Source organism: Podarcis filfolensis (assembly GCF_964270895.1).
Source record: "Podarcis filfolensis genome assembly, chromosome: Z".
Taxonomy (NCBI): Eukaryota; Metazoa; Chordata; class Lepidosauria; order Squamata; family Lacertidae; genus Podarcis; species Podarcis filfolensis.
The window spans coordinates 49353470-49374097 of record NC_139617.1 but is presented as its reverse complement, the minus strand read 5'-3'; the positions used below and the strand labels follow the sequence as shown (position 1 = coordinate 49374097).

The 20628-nt window shown below is 49.0% G+C and overlaps 1 protein-coding gene across 2 annotated transcripts in view; it reads right to left on the bottom strand.

Annotated features, from left to right (window-relative positions):
- Positions 1-20628, bottom strand: part of LHX2 (LIM homeobox 2) — a 54706-nt gene that overhangs the window by 21395 nt on the left and 12683 nt on the right. For both annotated transcript variants that reach the window (XM_083597376.1, XM_083597375.1), the window contains exons 2-4: positions 18469-18674; positions 17106-17482; positions 7257-7462 (exon numbers count right to left, since the gene is read on the bottom strand). In XM_083597376.1, the coding sequence (XP_083453502.1) occupies positions 7257-7462; positions 17106-17482; positions 18469-18668 (783 nt within the window). In that variant the 5' untranslated portion in view covers positions 18669-18674. The remainder of the gene's footprint in view (positions 1-7256; positions 7463-17105; positions 17483-18468; positions 18675-20628) is intronic.

The window sequence follows — 20628 nt, the reverse complement described above, 5'->3', positions numbered from 1 at the left end:
AACCACCATGTCCCTTGGAAAAGGCTTGCAGCCTGAAATGTTTCCAGCACACCCAGCAGAGCTTTCCAGCACACAATGACAGCCATCATCACAGACGGTAAAGAAAAGGAGAGGGAGAATTCTGGAGGGCAAAGGTTGAGACCAGCCTCTCTGGCAGGTGCCCGTCAAGGTGGTGCCAAAAGCCAGGACATAGCTAATATTTGCTTTATTGATTTTACCTTTTTTTAAATGATACTTTTGTATATTTGTTTTTAATTGGTTCATGGGGAGTCAGTCACATCTTATATACATTTGTACACAGCTTGGAGATGTTTAGGGTTTTTCCAGTTTATAATTTTTCTAAATATAATGCACCCAAAGCACCACACCCCTTTGCAAAAGGGCCTCATGTGATGGCAAATTAGGCCTAGGGGGCAGGAGGCAGTTGGGGAGCCCCAACGCCAGAGCTGGCTTCAGTGCAGAGATGGGATCATCCAGAAGGCAAGCTGGTGGGAATAGGGCAGAAGGAGTCTCCAAATCCAAGAGACAGGATTTCCTGTTCCACACAGGTGACTTTCCTTGCTCTTGCCCACCCCTGCACCAAAGCCAGATGCACACATACAAGTTGGGTCCAAATCTGCTCCTCACATCTCATACAAAACTGACTTGTGGAACTCATCGCCACAGGATAACCACTAACATGAATGGCTTTTAAAATGGTTACCTAAATTCCTGGAGGCTGAGCCTCTGAATAGCTAGTTGGTAGAAGATCAGAACAGTCCCATAGGCAAAGTATCCATAATTCTCAGATGCACGCTTGCCTTTCTTTGTACCATCCCTGTTTGACAACTTGGGGAGGGTTTGGTAAATGATGGAAACTGAATTCTGCCCACTATAGAGCTGTATATGGTATTGCAATGCTCTTACATTTTTTCAGCTCAACCTCCCTGCAAGCCGTGCCTTTCCATGTCTAAATTCCTCTTACTTATTAACTCCTTAGCACAAGATTCCTAAATTCATCTACTCTTGGGGATGGTTGCCATTGAAACATAGCCTGCACATCGCCTGCCACAGTGAATTCTGTTCACTTTTCTGCCTGCAGAGGGGATGCAGCTCAGCGGCAGAAGAGCTCAGCTGTGCCCGCAGAAGCTCCCAGATTCATCGCCTGGCAAGGAGAGACTGTGTGGTACCCTCAGCTCATTAGATCAGCAGGCCTCGCTTGGCGCAAGGCAGCTTTCAGGGGTGCCAACCTGAATGAAATATTGGGGAGGCAGGTAAGCCCTGCCCCACACAATCAATCACACGACACAACACACACACACCATCTGAATGGCAATGCCCATCAACTGTGTCGGGGGCCTCAAGTATTTTATGGGGGGCAGGGTGGCAAAGGGACCTCCACCCCGAGAGTTTGGGTCCTATGGCGGTTTCCTGTGTTCCTCCAGGCATCTTGTGCTGGCTCCGGATGACAAGCAGTGAGGCAGTTAATTAATTTTAGACTTCGGAATTAGTGGTCTTACTAGTCCTCCTTTTCCGATGCATACGACTTCACTTACTTCGAAATGCAGTGAGCCAGCCTTGCTGCATTTACACCCTCTGCTCATTCCTGCAAGAGTGGAGTGCCCTGGACATCCACCCAGGCAGCAAATTCAGACTTTGGACTCAAGGAAAAGGCAGTCGCAATTCATCTGGAAAACTGATGCACCAAAGCAGGTTGTCTAAGCAGGATCTGTTTCTGGAAATGTGACATTTCATTTCATAAATCAGCAGGGTCCCATCCTCTATTACTTCACTATCCCTTTTGAGTGCTTCCATGCAGGTGTTTGCTGTGAAATTGGTGCAGCCAACGCCTGCAAGGCTTTTGCAGTGTCCAGAAACATGCAAACATCCTGCATTTCTACCCGATTTAATTCAGATTTGCCCTTTTCAGAGGAAATCTAATAAAATTTACACATTGCTTTTGTGTGTGTGTGTGTGTGTGTGTGTGTGTGTGGAGAGAGAGAGGTAAAGGTTAATTCCAGTCTATGGGGTTGCAGTGCTCATCTCGCTTTCAGGCCAAGGGAGCTGGCGTTTGTCCTCAGACAGCTTTCCGGGTCATGTGGCCAGCCGGACTAAACTGCTTCTGGCACAACAGGACACTGTAACAAGTACCAGAGCACATGGAAACACTGTTTACCTTCCCGCCTCAGCGGTACCTATTTATCTACTTGCACTGGTGTGTTTTCGAACTGCTAGTTTGGCAGGAGCTGGGGCAGAGCAACAGGAGCTCACCCCGTCGCGGGGATTCGAACCGCCGACCTGCTCAAGAGGCTCAGTGGTTTAGATCACAGCGTCAGGTGATGGTGTTGGGGAAGGGATTGTAGGGTTAGAAAGGACCCTGGGGGTCATCTGGTCCAACCCCTGCAATGCAGGTATCTCAACTAAAGCATCCATGACAGATGGCCACTCAACTTCTACTTAAAAATCTCCAAAATTTCACCTCCCCAGGAATTCTTGAAACTTTAACCTTCTGTAGAGTAAAATAGCACCACTGGTTGACTCTGAAAACAGAGAGCTAGATTAGCTGTAGCTCAGCACCCAGTACAACAGGGGTGAGAGGGCTTCAGGCTTGTTCAACCTTGTTTGTTTTGTTTTGTTTTGTTTTGTTTTGTTTTGTTTTGTTTTGTTTTGTTTTGTTTTGTTTTGTTTTGTTTTGTTTTGTTTTGTTTTACACTGCAACTCTGCTGCTACCCACCAACTGCAGCCAGAGGAATAAGAGTTCTTCAGCTGGGTGGACCTACGCAAGGAATTGAGGAGCAGGTTGTCTCTGTGCATACACATGGCTGGCCCAGGAATTTGCAATCAGTACCAAAACCAATTCCACGGGTCCTTTCACACAACAATCCACTCCCAGTTTTCAACCCAGCAGCCTAATTTATAGAGAAGGTATTTTTATTGGTTGCTGCTATACAGGCCTAAGAGATTTTGGTGCCTGAGGCAAGCCACAAAATGCCCCCTCTCATCGAGGAAAAAGGAGTGAGTGAAGATCTGTGTCGGGAACAGGGCAGCAAGGATGAAATCAGCCTTACCCGGCAGTCTGAACCGGGAGTCAAGGGCCATCACAGTGGGAAAGGGGCCTGATCTGAATCACACCAGGTGGGCAAAGACCCCAGGAGACCCCAGAGGGCAGCCCTTGCCATTTCCTCTCTAGGGGTGGGAGGAGACCAGCATCACATCCTATTTGCTGCTGTGGAGGGGGGAGATTTGGTATATGTCATCGCTGCTCCCATGGCAGCAACATTGGGCATTGTGTTCCTCAGAGGTCAAAGCAGCCACTCCTCTGGATCCGGCTGTCCAGGGCGGTTGCCTCACTTTGCCTCATGGGCAGGCAGTCTCTATTGCCAGAGTTAGACCATTGGGAATTGGAAACCCCTTGGTGATCACCCAACAAACCACCCAGAGAGACACAGGAAAGGATCCTGATCAACTTTGAGCCTAACAGCAAGCTGATAAACAAAATATTAGACATAAACACAAAGTTTCTCACTCATGTTCGGCAGAAGCAACACACAAGAAGGCCAAATCTGTTTGTGCTTTTTCTGTATGAGAGCCGGGAGTAATTCAACTCATGCAGTGAGTTAGTGGTTATTTTCTGAGGTGCAAGAGCTCACCATGACAGTCCTCACAGCCACACCTCCAAGTAGGGTTACTGGTCACCAAGCAACAGTAGCACAAAACATAATGCTCAATTTATTGAGATTGGATGAGCATCATATAATACGAAGCTGGTTTTATCATGACTTCCTCTACGCTAATATATCACAAGCAACAGCAAAACTCGAAAGCCTCATTATCACTTCACCTACTTGCCTGTTCAAGGAGGATGTAATCTATCAGCTGCTTTGGCAAATGTCATCATTATTCCTGCCCCCACAGCTGGATCCGATGTGCTCACCCTCCTGAACATCACTGAGTCTAGGCCAGCTTCTGCCATCCTGGTGCCCTCTACCCATTTGTAGACTACAGCTCCCATGACTCCTGTCCGTTGGCCATGATGGCTGATGTGAAGGACCATGGCTCACTGGGTAGGGCATCCCAAGTTAAATTCCTAGCATCTCAAGGGAAAAGTGGGGAAAGGATTCTGCCTGAAGCCCTGGTAGAGCGCTGCTACCAGACAGTGTAGGTATCTCAATACGGAGATAGATGGACCAGTGACTTAACTCAGGATAAAGCAGCTGCCTCTGTCGCTTTGATGGCAGCTGTCACCCAAAACCTCGGCAGGGCACCAGATTACATGCACTGATGCCAACAATATGGAACATCCTGCCTTTCCAAATCTTGCATGTAAGTGCACCAAACATGCAGCACACATTTCTGCTGATGCATCAGGGAAGACTCTACAAATCTCCAGCCCAGCTGACCACATGCAGACAAGCTCCAAGTCCCACCACAGTGGGCTGACCCGCAGGTTCTCCTCCTAAATGGTTGCCACCTCCTGACCACAAAATCATCGAACTCAGAACTAGCCCTGTGTGGGGGACACTCCCTCCCCCAGGGAAAAGAAAAAACACGCTCCCAGGTGGCATGATCTGCATCCTGATGGACTTGAAACATCAGCAATCGCCCAGCCCAAAGGTCACCTCTCCTCATCTAGAATCCCCTTAAACACAGGAGCTGTTGGTGACAAAACAGCATTTTCAGACTTTTTTGGTTCATGTTTGTGGATGAACTGCAGGTCACAAACTGTGATATTGGTGCTGTGCTGCGCATGGTTTGGGGCAGGCAGCAGCTATGCTCAGCATTAGGCAATCCAGAAGAAGGGTGAGGCCTGGCATGTGCAGCTACAGCGACGTAGCTGAGAGCCCAGCGCTGGGTTTCTCGGGCAGCACCTGGCTCTGTGGGGCAGCACAGGTGAACACCAGCAGCTGCGACACACTCCGCTCCTGCAGGCAGAGGTGCCACTGTCGGCATGGCAAGTGACAGCAGGAGAGGCCTAACTGCATCACTACCAGCACAGGTCCTTGCTGCTGCGCTATTTCTAGCAGAAATGCAAAGTGGCAGTCATAAGGGGTGTTGTTAGCAGCCCCAGTGGCACTGGGCCCTAGATCTGCTGCCCAGTGGCAGAGCTTCATGCTGCTTTCAAAACTGCTCTGCTTTTAGGGGGTCACTAGGTGGCGCATCGGAAGATGGCTGACAATAACATCTCTCCGACCCACACGAGGTAATTTGGAGGCTATGATGGGGGTAATTAGCCTCCTTAACCCCCCCAGGATGGTGGGGGGGACGGCCCTTGCCTGCTGTGCCCTATACCACCCCCGAATTTGTGGGGGTGGGGGCACTAGGCACAAAGCCCTCCTGTGGGATTCCGGCACTCCTGGACGCCGTCCCTGATTCGCGCCGCTAGTTGCAAGCATCTTCAAAAGAAACAATTTGGACGAGATAAATTGCACATGCTTCAAGGAAAAAGGGGAGTAAAGACTGCTGACAGAAGAGATCTCTGATAACAAGGCAAGAATAAAATATGAGAAGATACGTCAAGATACGGTATGACTGAGGGGGGAAAAACCTGCCTTCCTTTTTCTTATGTGATTTAACAAGAATCCCCTCCCCTAATGAGTCAGAAACTAAGGACTTAAGCTGTGGATTTAAGGCTGTGTGGAGATAAACTTTCGAACCAAAGCAATGTTTCAAGATGAAGCTGGAAAGCTAAGAGTTTTGGAATGACGCAGTTAAAAATGCCGTCGCCATTTTGGGAGGCATTGTTGGAGCTCTTGGGTCTGGGAGGAGAAAGAGAGAAATAGAGTTGTTTACATATCGTGGATCAACTCCTCGGTGGGACTTAAGAGCGACAAATGCCAAATTTATGATGGAAAGAGCGATGCTATCTACGAAGGAGATATATGGAAACCATCTGGACTTAGTGGAGGAACGGGAAATCCACACAGAATTATTATTTTGCTTATCAGCTTAAGGAGACTAACAGAAGAGATCGTAAAGGAAAAATAGAAATTATATGAACAAGATATGATGTGGAAACACCAAGATAAGACTGTATAGAATTATGAATTTTGTTTGGACTGATTGGGACTGATTTGGACATTAACACAGTAATAAGAAGATGATCTGAATCCCCCTTTGGATCTTGAAGTATGGGTTCCCCCAACAAAATTTAAAAATTTGGCTTTGTAATTTGGAATTTATGTGATGTGATTTAATTTGATGTGATTGGCCAGTTAATAAAAATTATTTAAAAAAAACAAAACAAAACTGCTCTGCTTTTTTATTTATTTCTAATTTCCAAGAATCTTCAGGTATGAGGCTGCTACTAAATCGTAAATTAGCATGAGAGAAAGAGAGAGCACGCGCTGTTTAATATTGTGCTTTATTGCAGATACTTTTAGCCTTGTGATAGCTTTTTAAAATTGTTGCTGCCCGCTTTGCAAACCTTTCAGTGATGAAAGGCAAGCTATAAATTGAAATAACTAATCTGCAAATTTGCATCATGGGCCTGACTCCCCAGTCAGCCTGCAATGCCCCCCCCCCCAATGCTGCAAGTTCGCTAGAGATCATTGGGTGCAGGCGGTTGACAGCATTTTTGAAATGATGGGGTCAGCTGGCAAAAGCCAGAAGCTGCAGCCTCAAAGAGGCAGTGCCAAAGGATCCTGCAAACAAGCTGGCAGTGCCCTAACTAAATATCCTTTCTCCTCTGAGCCATTGCTGTCAACTCCCCCCCCCCCAAGTGCAAGACAGTGCAGGCACAACCCAGTTTGCCTTGGGAACGTTCTCCTGATGGTGCATACAGATACGTTTTGGGAAAGCAAGTATCACAGTGGCAGTAGGCAGACAAGCATCAGCACAGAGCACACACAGGGGTTAGTATTGCCAGAACCTACAAGGTATTATTTCCACAGCTGTGGCTTCTACCTCTTGCAACACTCCAAAAGCACCGCAGTTCACGCATCAGGAAAACACAGGACACATCTTTAATCTCTCAGCTACAACAAAATGTATTCACAAGGGCACAGAATTGTTGTGAGTCACAGGGGCTTCACTTTGGGAGCCCATATGCATGAACCCGTGAATGGGAGCTCACTCCCCATGCACAGGAGTATATCAAAATGGCTTGATCAACCTGCCTGCGCTTAAGGAACGGATGATGCCAGGAATCTTGGCCAGACTGCACAATTTCTGCAAACCCTTCAGAGGTTTTGAAGAGAAGTTACCAAACTTGCACCATAGCAGATCCGAACCTCCTATGCACCTCCAGATGACACAGAAGACCCCACATCCTCTCTTACCTGGAGAACCCTCTTGGTCAAGCCTGTTTTCTGAGCAAGCTGTTTCAAGTCCTTGGCATCCGGATTGTGGTTAATAGCAAAATAAGACTTCATTGTCCGCAATTGGTGGTGTTTGAACGATGTCCTCATGCGCTTCGTTTTCTGGTTGCTGGGGTATTGCTGGTCTCGGTCCAGGTGGTCCCCGTCATTCTCATTGCAGCTCAAAGCTGGGAGGAAACAAGGACGGGGTAGGGGGGGGAGGAGAGCGAGTCATCATAGCTACTGAAGAAGCAAGGCCAGGGCAAGTATTATCAAGCCCTTTCAGTCCCTCCTCTCTTTCTTCTCCATACACTTATAGGGCTACAAGAACCCTCACCTGCACTTTTGCAGTGACAGGTGGCTCTCTCTTTTCTCATCTGCAAGAGCAGAAAAGGCATCTCTGTCCCCCCCCTTCCTCTCCGCATTTCCAGACAGCATGAGAACAACTTTGCAAAAAAATGTTTTAAAGCACTGTCACTCTGCATTGTGCAGCTGCAGACCCACAGCCCACCACGTCCACTTAACCTTCACGAGGGGGCGGAAAAAAACTCATTCAGGCCCTCGGTATTCTTCCCACCAAACTCAGCTACGCAGAGCACAAAAGAGACCCTTAAATAAAACACCGTTTAAAGAGGGGAGGGTAGATGGAGAGAGGCTGTGTACACCTGACAGCAAATTCCAGGTATAATTTGACATAAAGTTGGGGGTGAGCGGGCAGGGAACAGTTCCAAGGAGGTTTGACTTATACCACAGACCAAACAGAAGCTGCAAGTAACTATCCACATTTGCACTCCATTAAAAAAAAAAAAATCAAACTCCCTTGAAGGAATCTGTTGTTTCCTCTCCCCTCCCCCCTCCCCATGTGTTTACTAGAAACAATTTAGATCAAGACTCCCTCTTATGGCTACAAAAATTCACTAATGAAGCTTCCACAAAGAGGCAAAGGAACTTTACAATAATTAACAAATGGAGCTACAATTTGCACAGCAAGCATAATATGCATGCATATTAAAAGGGTTTTTGTTTTTTTACATAAAAAATGCATCTACACCTTCCAAGAACCAAGCACAAAAAGTTCCTATTTAAAAATAGCAAACACTCAGAGAAAATTTAGCAGTGCATCTGGTTGTTTGGATATTCTGTCACTAACATGTGTTATCGGTGCTTATCAATTTCCCATAAACTAGCTTTTTCAGGTATGTTGAAATAAGAGAGATTCTCAGGAAGCTTCATTTTATGCTCTCCCTTGACAATTCTTTATCCACTCTATGAAATGACTAAGAAAAAGGCGGGTGAATCAGATAAATATCTATCCTGAGAGCATTAGAATGTGAATTATTGATCCAGCTGTCGAAACGCATCTGCTTTTGAAATTGTCCGTCATCACAGATCCTGTGTACTTCCAACAAGGATCCAAACCAACACACAACCTTATATCAAATGCAAATTATTTATCCTGCATAAAATCTACCGATGATACCAGGATTCCCAGAAAGTTAAACACTGCAACAGATCTGCAGTAATCTCAGTCATGCATGCTCTGCCTTAAGTGGCCTAACGCTCATTAGTGTGATGGAAAGGCACTGGAATGCATGCAAAGCAGCTGGTTTGCAAGAAATGGCCAGTCTGGGGAGGTTTTCAGTGGTTGGTGTCTACTGCTCCAGGCAAAGGCCCAGTGCATAACTCCCCCCCCCCCAAGAAAGAACACATCCTATCAGAAAATGAAGGGCAACTTTTCTGACGCTTGGTTTCCATTCCCCAAATATATTAAAGTAAAGGTACATGACTGGCAGCCGCACTCTTCTCATGGACTCCTATGGAAAAACATCATTTGATAATGCAGTTATGAAGGACAAAAGAAATAACAGATCATCATCATCAACAACAAAACAACAACAACAAATACTAAACTGATTACTCGTCCTTCACAAGCATGTCCCAAATTGGCTTAAAACAATTTAGAATTAAGAACAGTTTAAAAAGATCACAGTACCAGGTGCAGGGTGGATCCCAAACACGCGCACGTACCCCTCAGATGTCAAATGACAATGTGAAGAGATGAGGCTTCAACATTCCAGAAACAAAACAAGACTCTGTAGTGAATGTGCCAGACACCTTCTGTGGGGAGGGGATTCTGCAACTTAGGACCTGCCGCAGAGAAGACCCTCTCCTGGCCACCAGCCCCCTGGAGCTTCTGAGGAAAGTGGAACTGCCGGGAGGGCCCTCTCTGCGCATCTTAATTCCCAAGGGAATCTGTAGGAAAGGAGGTGGCCTCTCATATATTTGGGGAATAAGTCATTTGGGGATTTAAAGATTAGCGTAAACACCTATACACAACGCCAGATCAAACCAGAGTCTGCTGTCATGGCTCTTGGTCTCCAGATGTAACCCTCAGCTACCCCCTGGGAAAGCAAGATAGCCACCTCTCCCTATTTTGCCCACTGAAAAGGTACGCTCTCCCCAAACCTTGAGGTTCCATTCCCAGCTCTCAACCCCAAAAGGCACAGGAAGGCGTGTCCCCATACTGCTTGGCATATCTGGCCTCAGAAAAGAAATCATACAAATGACGGGAGATGGCAGGAAATTTGGCTTTGCTAGCAAAGTTTAGAACCACACAGGATCCTTAGCCTGCTTGATCAATAACCCTGCATAGTTCAAAAGTCTGCAAAGTAAAACCTGGTTTTGTTTTGTTCCCCTCAATATACATAACAAGATCTGCATTGGCACATAAGTATTTTTGCGGGAGGCGATGAAATGAGGCAAACTTCAATGCAATGTCTGTGCAGTTGTGAATTCTGTGCGATGTTCCTGAAGACAGTGTGAGGAAATGCTCTAAAAGCGGCACTCCAGAGTTCTCTCTTCAACACTGCAAGCAATATTGTGACCATGGAATGCAGCTGTTGGGGTGGGGGCCAGGGCATGTCCTTGAGCTGCCCACCCCACCTAAACATACCACAGCAAAATCCCAGCCTTGTCTGCCTGATGTAAAAGACTAGCAGCCACTTGCAAACATCTTGCATGTGATGTATTGCATCCAGTACCCTGATGGACCTTTAAAAATGCTTAGGATTAGTCATAAGAGGGATTGCCTTGCTTATTCCACAGCAGACAAAAAGGAGGTGATTACATGAACAAAACAGAATTTGCTGACTTAGTCCACGGGGGGGGGGGGGAGAGAAATAAAATGCATTTTAAACCTCTGCATAGAAGTACTGTATATTTAAGACTGAATTTTGGATTAAAACAAATAAAAAATAGGGGAGATGTGTGTTAGAATGAGCATATACTCCCCTGAGAACTAAGGATCTTCACCACAGCGAACTGAAATGGATTCCAAACGTCTTTTCCTGAGGCTAGGAGCCTTTTCCACAAAAGAGGCTCCCCTCAGTGTCACATGGCTGATCATTAGTTCCCTGTAATAGAAAGCTTAATTTCCCTTTCACCTGACATTGCTCAAGCAAGCAGCCTGGGATGTGGGAAGCAAGAGGGACGCAGTTGAGCTTGCCTTCTGTGAAGGAAATGGGCGAGCAAGCAAGATGCTTATGCGTTCACAATAAATATTGCAATTTCTATCACCTAGAAAGGGAAACATTCCTCCTTCCTTTGGGGCAGTATGATTGTCCAGACAACAGTGGGGCTGGAGAACCACTTTGCTGAAGGGGAGAGGGCATATAAATGACCTACAAGAACCTACAAAATCATTGCCACTGAGCTCTCCTTGCTGCCGCCTCCAAAGGTCTCCTTACTAGGATGACAACCATGTTGTGCAGTGTGGGCAGCTGTATGAGTGTGGGGGAGGCAGCCTGGAACCACAGCTGAAGTCTGCATCCCAGTGTCTGCAATGGTTCTCCAGCCATTATGTTGAGTTTGTGGAGTGTCACACAATGGTCACCAACATTCCTAGGGGGTGGTACTGTCAGCCACACAGATGAGCAGCAAGCCCAGTGGTTCCCAAAGTGGGTGAAAGTACCCCCTAGGGGATAGTGGGATTACCTGGGGGGTGCTAATCTGCAAGGGGGTGGCAGGTGGGAGACACTGGATAACTATCAGACTTTGAGAAGTTGGTATCACTCGCTCAAGTTCATCAGTTTTGTTGAGTTAATTAAACAAAATAATTTTAATTAGATTTCGAATAAACATGCAATTAATTGTGACAGCCTTGAATTTTACTGTGCTATTGTCTTCCATAGCAGGCTGTGCTTTTTCTAGGGTGGCACAGGGGGCACTGGAGACAAGTTTATAGAATCAAGGGGGGTGGCCCCCCAAAGTTTGGGGACCACTGAGCTAGCCTTGTCTGGGAGAAGCAAAAGAAGGAATCAAATTCCACATAAGGCCCATGAGGGGTTGCATATTCTTGGCAAGAAGGGAATTGGTAGCAAGATGGGGAGGACAGCAAAACCCAAGAGATTGGATAGATTGGCCTGGCAACTCAAACAAGGCTGGATAGAGGTCTCCATCTGTGTAGAGACCCGGGACTCCCTAGGACTGGGGGCAGAGGTGACTCCCCCCCTTCAGTGGATGTTAAATGCTAGCAGAAGAGAAAGACCCATTTTAAACCAGCTCCTTCCGTCAAAGTCTGCAAAGGTGACACATCCAAGGACTGCTGCATCCTCTCAGAATCCATTCAATCAATTGTTCACTCTGTGTTTAATTGCCAACAAAACACAAGCCATCACGGAGGGAGAATAAGCACACACAGTCACAGAGCATCTCAAATCAGCAGGTCCTCGGGAGACCTCCATTCAGAATGGCAAGACTTGGGCCAGGGAGCGGGCAAGTGGAAGCTGAGGTCTTCTGCACAAATCCCCACCACAGCTGACTGCTCTACCCACTAAAGAGTCCGTGTTCCTGACCTGCTTGCACCCTTGAAGAACACAATACCCAGCCGTGCTCCCCACGCATCCTTTGCTTCCCCTCCCCCCTAAAAAAATAATAAACCCAAAAGACCAAGAACTGGTCACTTTTCTACCCAAAGCATCCCCACCAGCCTGCAAAGACAAAGAATTAATGAGGCCTTAGTTTAATCTTGTTCCCAGCGAATAGTTCCAGATGGGCACTTGGCCTGGTGGAAAGTGGGAGGGAGAAGACGAGCCAAGTTTAGGAGATAAGATTTTCCAGGGGGGAGTGGAAGGGGCGCCTATCACCCACCCGCCCACTCCTGCACCTGGAAGGTTTGAGCTGAAAACAAAAAACAAGTCAGGCTGCGGATGGGCCCTGCAGATCAGAAAAGGAAGACGGTCGTTTAGGGATTTAAACTTTTTCAGTAAAATAGATTGAGAGAGAGAGAGACCAGTGTTAGCAGCCATAGCACCCCCTCAGCTCACAAGCTTTGCCCACTGTGCTTTGGATTAAGTAGAGCAGTGCACTCTGGAAGCCTGCAGAGTCATCAGCATGACATGTGCAACACCACTTTCACAGGATTGCTCCCAGCTCATCTCTGCTACTTAAGATAAACATTCTTAACACAAAGTGGCATTGCATAATGAAGGGGTGGGGAGGGGGAACTTTGGCCAGTTTGGTAGGGGGTTCCTCTGTGGAGATAACACTCCTTTTCCACCAGTGTTGCCACAGGCTCTGGGAACCCAGGCTTTTCCATGGCCAGTCAATGGAAAGCTTGCTTGCAACACCTGGACAAGAATGTTCTGGGGAGCAGTGGGTCTTGAAAGGCAAGAGGCAACTGGGGTGGGGGGGAGGCATAACAGAAAGGACTGTGGGAAAGCCTTGCCCCAACTTTAGATATGGCTGCCTGTGGCTTAGTAGGAGCCTGGAAACACACCCAGACAACCCACCCACACATACCCCCTACCGAGGCAGCAGCATCTGGAACTGCTTGGGAAAACTGAGCTGCAGAACTTGGCTTGGCTTCTGCAGAACAGCCTGCTCTTCACATAGTCCCTCCAATTGCCGCTCCAGCCACTGGTGACCACTCCACTCAGCAGTGTGGCCTAGATGAAGATCCAGAGCGGCGCTCTGCTCATGTTCATGCCCTCATTTGTCACAAGCCAAGCCTTCCCCCACCCCCCAGTTGCTTAGATGTGATTGGCTTCCAGTTCAGGTCCATGTCGATCCCTACTCCCCCTGCCAGGGCTGGACCCCTGCCATGTTGCTGGACTCCAAACTCCCATCAGCCGCAGAATGGCCCAAAGCCAATGGGCACTGGGGTCCAACAGCCATCCACGTGGCCCCAGCGCTAGTTTAGTGGGAAAGCCCAAAGTGTGGGTGTCGCTGCCCCTCTGATGCACCCCTATACAGAAAGCTCTTGCAGCTTGGCTCCAGCTCAACCCCCCTTGGCTGAGAGGCTGTGGTACCCACCCTTTGCAACCCAGAGGTGGTTCCACCATGATGTAACGTCCCACAGCCTCACTGCCACCCGCAAGATAGGGCAGTGGCTCTTCACTTAGGCAGCTTTAACCAAAGATTTAGCAAGTTTCTGGAGGGGAAACAAATGTGCAAACAGGGAGTGGTTGGATTGCTGGGATCTCATAGGCACTGCATTTTAAAGCATGCCAAAGTCCTTTCAAAAATTGCTTAAAGGAGGCGTGGAATATGGGTCCCAATGCAAAAGACTGGACCTCAACCTCCTATGTCATCCCCTAACAACACCCCCAGGGGCCCTCAGCTAAGCATCCTAGAGAGGCATCTAGCTGCAATGGTGTCATCATGGTCCCCCTCAAGGGGGGGGGCTCAAACGCAGCCTGACTAGCTAGCCACATTTTTTTCAAGTGAAGACAATTACATCCAAAGTCCAAAATGACTAAATAGCACCACTGCTGAGCTTTTCTGCAGCTGAAATCGAGGTGCTGGGTTGAGATGGCTCTGGAGAGGTCAGACCCAGGAAGACTAGTATCATGTTCACAAGCAGGTAGCGGGGGGAGAGCCAAAGCAAGGTGAGAGTGGGGCCCAGCAACCAACCTGCTGCTCACATTGTGCATATATCTAGTTGACGCCACATGAACTAGAGAAGGGGATGTGGCCTTTGTGAAGTACACCCATCTCTCTCACACTACTCTTCATCATCATCATCATCAACAACATCAACAACACATGCACTGGCTCCTGTAGAGAGGGGAGGGGGAGGGGGAGGGGGAGGATCAGCATCAAAGGGGTGGAAGGTTGGGGAATTTTCACCCTTGTGCCCATTTCTAGAGACCCATATATTTTATCCAACCCAGTTTGCATTTTCTGCCAGTAACTGAAAGTAGGACACAGAATGTCCAGGTGTTGACACACCTGATTAAAACATTTTTGTTTAGGCAAGCCTACCCAGACATGCAGATACTGACACCTTTAAATCTCTCCTTAATTTACTCCTGGTATATATATATATATATATATATATATATATATATATATATATTACTTGTTTGCAACAGTGTTTTATTGATATTCTCAAAGTTTCTTGTGAACTGCTTAGAAGTTTTTGTTACAATTAAGCATTATATAATTATTTTTAAGCGGCGATAAAGGTAAGGGCAGGGGGTCCTCTTCCCTCTGGTCTCTGTATGCTGAAGATGGGCAAGGAACCTAACTGCAAATGCTCAGTTGCTACCACGGGCCTGAATTATACGAAAGGGCCAAAAGTGTGCCAGGGCAAGTAGGAGATTTTGGAGGCACCTTTGGGTTCACCCCCCCTCCCTTCTGGCAGACCTCCTCCTGCAGCCCCAGCCCCACCCCCACTGAGAAGAAAGTAGCCTGTGGAAGACCCCTTTGGCTTAATGGGCCTTGCTTCCGAGTAGGCACATCCCCCCACCTTTAAAAAGGTGTGGTGCCAACCTTACACACTGGCTATAAGAAGGGAAATAGAGAGTGGGAAGACCCTAGCTCCCAGACCCCCCCTCCTCAAACCCTGGAAGGTGGGGGGGGAGAGAGGGAATAGGTCCTGCTTGGGCAGCAGAGGAGGCCCCTCCTGAAAAAGCAGGAGAGCAGCAGCTCTGAATATGGACAGTCCCCCTCCCCACTTTGTCACATCTAGATTCCAGAAGAGAGAACATTGGGCAGGAAGCTCTTCCCACACTACAAGTTGCTCAACTACCTGAAATTGGGGGTGTGGGATTTACAGTCTCAACTCAGCTCCTTACCTGGCAATGTCTGTGCAGAGGGAGGGGTTAATAAGAGTCCCTCCTTAAAAGCCTTACACGCCTGGGTAGGGACAGTGAAGAAGCAGCTATTGTACCCACAGATGCACCCATGCCCTGGTGGAGCCCCCACAAGCCCCCTCCCACTCTCCAACAAACCCCTGTCTTATAAAGACATATTATTATTCATTAGGTTTCTTCCTCACTTGTTACCTAAAGGTCCCTCGCAACGCATTAAAAATCAATCACAGATACATTATAATATTAAAGAAATATAAAATACCTATCATTCATCAATATCTAAATATCGCATACATGCACGCACACAAAATATCCCCTTTCTCCCTTAAACACATATTTTTGCACGGAAGGGTGAACTCGGGACCACAAAGCTCCCTCGTGTAACAGCTGGGGGAGGGGGGAGGCTGCCGCCGAGAAAGGGTTAGGAGGGGGCTGTTTTTGAAGTCCCGGACGCCTTTCTAAGCCGCTTTCCACTTGTCACAGCCCATCGCGTCTCCAGGACCAGAGCCACAGGTCCCGCCGCCGCCGCCGCCGCCGCCGCCCCCACGCTGGGAAGGAGAGGCAAAGGCCGCAAGAAACCCGCCGGAAGAAGCTCCAGTTTGCTGGGTAATTTAGGTTCAAAAATACCAAGTTCGGCGCATTGGGGAGATGAGGCGTTCCCAATATTTTGGCGAATAATAATATTGTTATATTTATAAAATATAATAACAATAGTAACAATGGAGGAAAACTGTTAAATCAGAATTTTCTTTTAAAACGAAAGCGATAATGCAAGCCATTTCTTTTGCGTAGGTGTGATGGCCTTTTCAGAAAGAAACTCCATTCGGTTCGGGGTTTTTTGTTCACGTTATATAAGGAAATTTAAACCAAAACGAAACAGCTTTCTAAATTCTCCCTGCTACCGCTTTAGCGTACCAATACTTCGGATCGCAGCCTTTCCCCGCTCCAGCAACCCCTCTCCGCGTTATTTCTGGTCCCGTCGCTTAAAAGGAGCTCAAGAAACATTTCGAAGTTTAGCGGCGGCTGGAAAAGGAGGAAGCGCCTTCGCGGAAACTACCATTCTCTGAAGGAACGCAGATCTCGGGGTCTCGTTTGTAGGGGAGGAAGCGAAGCCTTCTTCCCCAGGGACGCCAGCAACTCATTTTAGGAGGTTCCACCCTGCTCCCCCCCCCCACCTCCCATATTTGCTCTGCCAGATACAAGATATTTTCAGGCGCGGAGAAAGGTCCCGGGTTCAAACAGCTCAGAGCGCGCGAAAAGCTTGTTTTGCAGCACCAGCGTTTCATAAGCAGCCCCCTCTACTTTACAACAACAACACCCCCCCCCCAAAAAAAAGAAAAATTAATCCAACATGCTGAACCCATCCTTTGGCATCATGCCTTTTACTCTGCCAGCCAATCCGAAGTGGCTCCCCGCAGCTGCTTTTTCCCCTACTCCGAAGTCGCGCCCCTTCCCTGAACCATTTTCCGCGCCTCCGGTTTCGGGTTGGGATGCCCCACGCCCTTCCCCGTTCGGCGCAAAAACGGCGCAACTGGGCTTCATCCAGCCACTGCAAAAGCTGAGCAGTCACACACCCGGCAGAGCGCCCCACTCAACCCCCTCCTTAGCACGACCAGAGGGGCTCCAAGGCGCCCCGATTTTCCCCTCCAAGCACGCGCATTCTAAAAAGGCACCGCTCAGCACCCCCAGCTCCGACCGCCCTGTCGAGCCTCCCGCCACCGCCCGCTCCCTTTACCTGCGTTGTAGGCGGCCAAGTCAGCGCCGGGCCCGGGGCTCTTCCTCTTCCTCGGCCGTCCCTTCTGCACGGTACCCACGCCGTTGTAGTAGGGTAGGCCGAGAGTAGCGGCGGCGCCCAGAGCTGGGCCTTTGCCGGCGGCGCCCTCGCCGTGGTTGAAGTGCAGCTGGTACTCGCCCTGGAGCAGCGCCTCGAAGTGCAGCCGGCAGTAGACCAGGTTGTCCTTCATGCCGAAGTGGTCGCCCGTGGTCAACATTTTGGCGCACGTCGAGCAGGTGAAACAGTTCAAGTGGTAAACCGATTCCCGGGCGCGCATCACCATCTCGGAGGCAGAGATGCCCAAGTGACAACGGGCGCAGCGCTGGACCGAGAATCTCCTGCAGGGAGGTCCAGAAAGAGAGATGCTCAGGAGCGCAGTGGAGAGGGTCCCTGCTATCTTTGACATATATAGGGCACATGGACAGAACTATAAGGTCCCTTCTCGCGAGGAGCTTACAATCGCAAAGTGCGCTGAGAAACTATTGAGCAACTGAAGCAAGCGGCGTCAACCCCAAACTTCCCGGGACTTTCAGCGGTCACGCACACTTCACCCCCCCTCTTCCTACAAGTTATTTTCCACTGGTTTTTTTTCTTTCTTTTTTGGAGGGGGGCACCTCTATGGAAAGCCAGGCAGGCCCCAAAGCCATGGGATCCAGTGAGCGGAAGGAAGAGGCGAGTGGTGAAGGGCTTTGCTTGAATGCCCGCTTAGATTTTGACCAGCCCAAACTTATTATGGATTGGAGTGCTCTACCACAGAAAAGCAATACTCGCTGCAGCCATCCAGGATGCCCGAATTAAGGGGACCTCGACCCGGCCTAAGCACTCTCTAGCCTGGCAGCCGCCGCCCCCATGCCTCCTCCTCCCCATAGTTAGGCAGGAGGCCGTGGGTACTTTCTGTAAGATTCAGGGGGCCTGGGCCTCTCTCTCCATTGAATGGAGGTCTGAGCTCAGGCCATGACACGTCTCCTCTCCAAAGGAGAGACTGCCAAATCCGGCTGCATTCGGGGCAGTGAACCTAAGAACACAGTAAGAGCGGGCTGCTGGATCAGGCCGGTGGGGCGTCTAGTTCAGCATCCTAATCTCACAGTCCCCGACCAGATGCCTCTTCTGCAAAACCCGCAAGCAAGTTCGGACTCCTGCCTTTTCCAGTAACTGGCGTTCAAAAGCATTTACTGGCACGGCTGTGGAGGCACAGGCGCCGCTTAGCCTTCGTGGCTAGTAGCCATCGTGGCTAGTTGCGGTGGTGGTGGGCTGAAAGTCGCAGCGGTCCCCGGCCGGGCCTGCCCTGCCTGCCCTGCCCTCCCCCTCCGCCCGGGGGCTTTACCTGTAGTAGTCCTCCTTGCAGTAGATGCTGCCGTCTTTACTGAAGCAGGTGAGCTCCGACTCCAGGTTGAGTTTACACTCGCAGCATTTGAGGCAGCGCATGTGCCATTGCTTGTCCACCGCCAGGAGGTAGTAGCGGTCCGAAATCTTCCCCCCGCAGCCCGCGCACAAGGCGGCCCTCTCGCTGCTGATGGAGGGCATGGCGTGCTGCGGAGGGAGGGAGCAGACAGACAAGGCGCGCGCTGATTAGGGAGCCGGACGCCGAGGAGGCCCGGGCGCGAAGTCCAGCCCCCAGGCCTTTCTCGGGTTCGTCTCCCCTTCCTTGTTGAAGCAAGGGCCGGGGACAGGGGGTCCCACCCCGGGATGGGAAGAGACAGGAGGGGATTTGGGGGGGGGGGTTGTCAGCCACAAAAAGCACCGCTCCCGCCCACTCGCCCAAAGGAAGCGCTCTTGGGGGCCTGGCCCGCGGGAGCTGCCCAGACCAGAAGCCCGGGCTGGGTGGGGGGCGGTGGGGGGGGGAGAGAGAAACTGCGAAGCCAAAGAGCTAAGAGAAAAAGCGCTTCTCTTCCCCCCCACCCCACACGCCTAGAATGAAGCCGCACCTCAGTCCAGGCCCACCAAAACGGCCCCTGGGAGAGAGGGAAGGAGGGAAAGAAGGGATTAGCGAGAAGGAAGCGACCGTTGAACCCGTCCTTTCTCCCGCTCTCAATCTGGATTGTGCCACACCGAGGGAGGGGTGCGAAATGCGGGACGGCGGGGAGAAGAGAAGCAACGCAAGGCTAAGGCCGGCGGGGGAGGGCAGGGCTGCAGAGCAGAAGAGGTTTGGCTGCGAAACTGGAAGAAAATAAAAATCTGAGGGTTTAAAAGGAAACGTAATCGACGGACATCGCAGCCCGATCTTAAATCCTTGCAGAATGAAACATAAACAAGCAGTGATTTTAAAATGCATTACATTGCTTACGAAAATAATAAATAAAAATTAGTGGTAAACAAATCTCGGACTGTTTTAAAGAAAGGGGAAAGGAAAAAGAGAAGGGAGTTTCTAAAGCCGCTTTTGCACAAAACACACCCAAGTCTTCCTGAAAGTACTTAGATCCTCAGCCGCTTCGGGCTGCCAGCTGACCTGCGCTTGCTTGGGAGTAAACCCAACTGAGCTCGGTGCGACTTCCTTCAGAGTAAACATGTGCAGCATTTTCAGCCCTGGGCTTAAGGCGCAAAGCATTTCGATGCGACATGTGGCGCGATCCTGTGCGTGCCTACTAGGAAGTAAGTCCAAGCGAGCTGAAGCGGGCTTCCCCTCCAGAAGGAATAGGATTGCTGCCTAAGTCCGCGTCTGCTTCCCTATCCCTCTTTAAGTCAAACGAATGAACGAAATGCGTGTTCAAATGCCCAGTCCTCGCCTTCTTGCGCTTGTTACAAAACAAACAAATGTCCCAAGTTTTGTTCCATGTTTCCCCCCACACAAAAAAATTACATTTGCAAATTGAACCCAGCTGGGTTGTTGTCTTTGTGGAGTCCTTTAGTTCCTTAAACTAATGCGTAAAAATGAGAAGAGACGGGAAAACAGGGGCCGAGGCTTGGGGAATTCTCTTAAAACCGCCCCTCTTAAGCAACCCCAGAATTTTGGGCATCAGGACACCCGACGGCTAATTTATCCAATTTCTGAGTTATCCGTTCCACCTTTGAAGAAAAGCATTTTTAAAGAGCAAAACGGGGACAAACACCCAAAAATAAAACAAAAAAAGAAACCCGATTTTTTAAAAATAATAATAATAAAGCAAAGTAATAATTCTCGCTCTATTTCTTTTCCTCTTCGCAAATTCCAAAAATATCCGAAATCAAAACGGGAGGATACAGTGACTAAAAAGGCGACTGCAAATGTCATGTTCTGATTAATATAAATCGGTTCCTCTCCATTTTCAACAAAATCCCAAAATAAAATAAAACACATAAAATCGGTACAAGCATTTATTTATTGTTTCCCAGGCCTGAGCGTGGACGCGCCAGCCTCGAACCGAAAAGGGTTCGGAGCCGTCGGCCCAGCGGAGGCTCCCAGCGCCTCTGGCTCCACACCCTCGCGACAGTGGGCGAAAGAAGGAAGGCACAGAACGGGTGAGAGGAAAGCACTTTGCTGAATGGTCAGTTTGTTTTAAACTAAAAA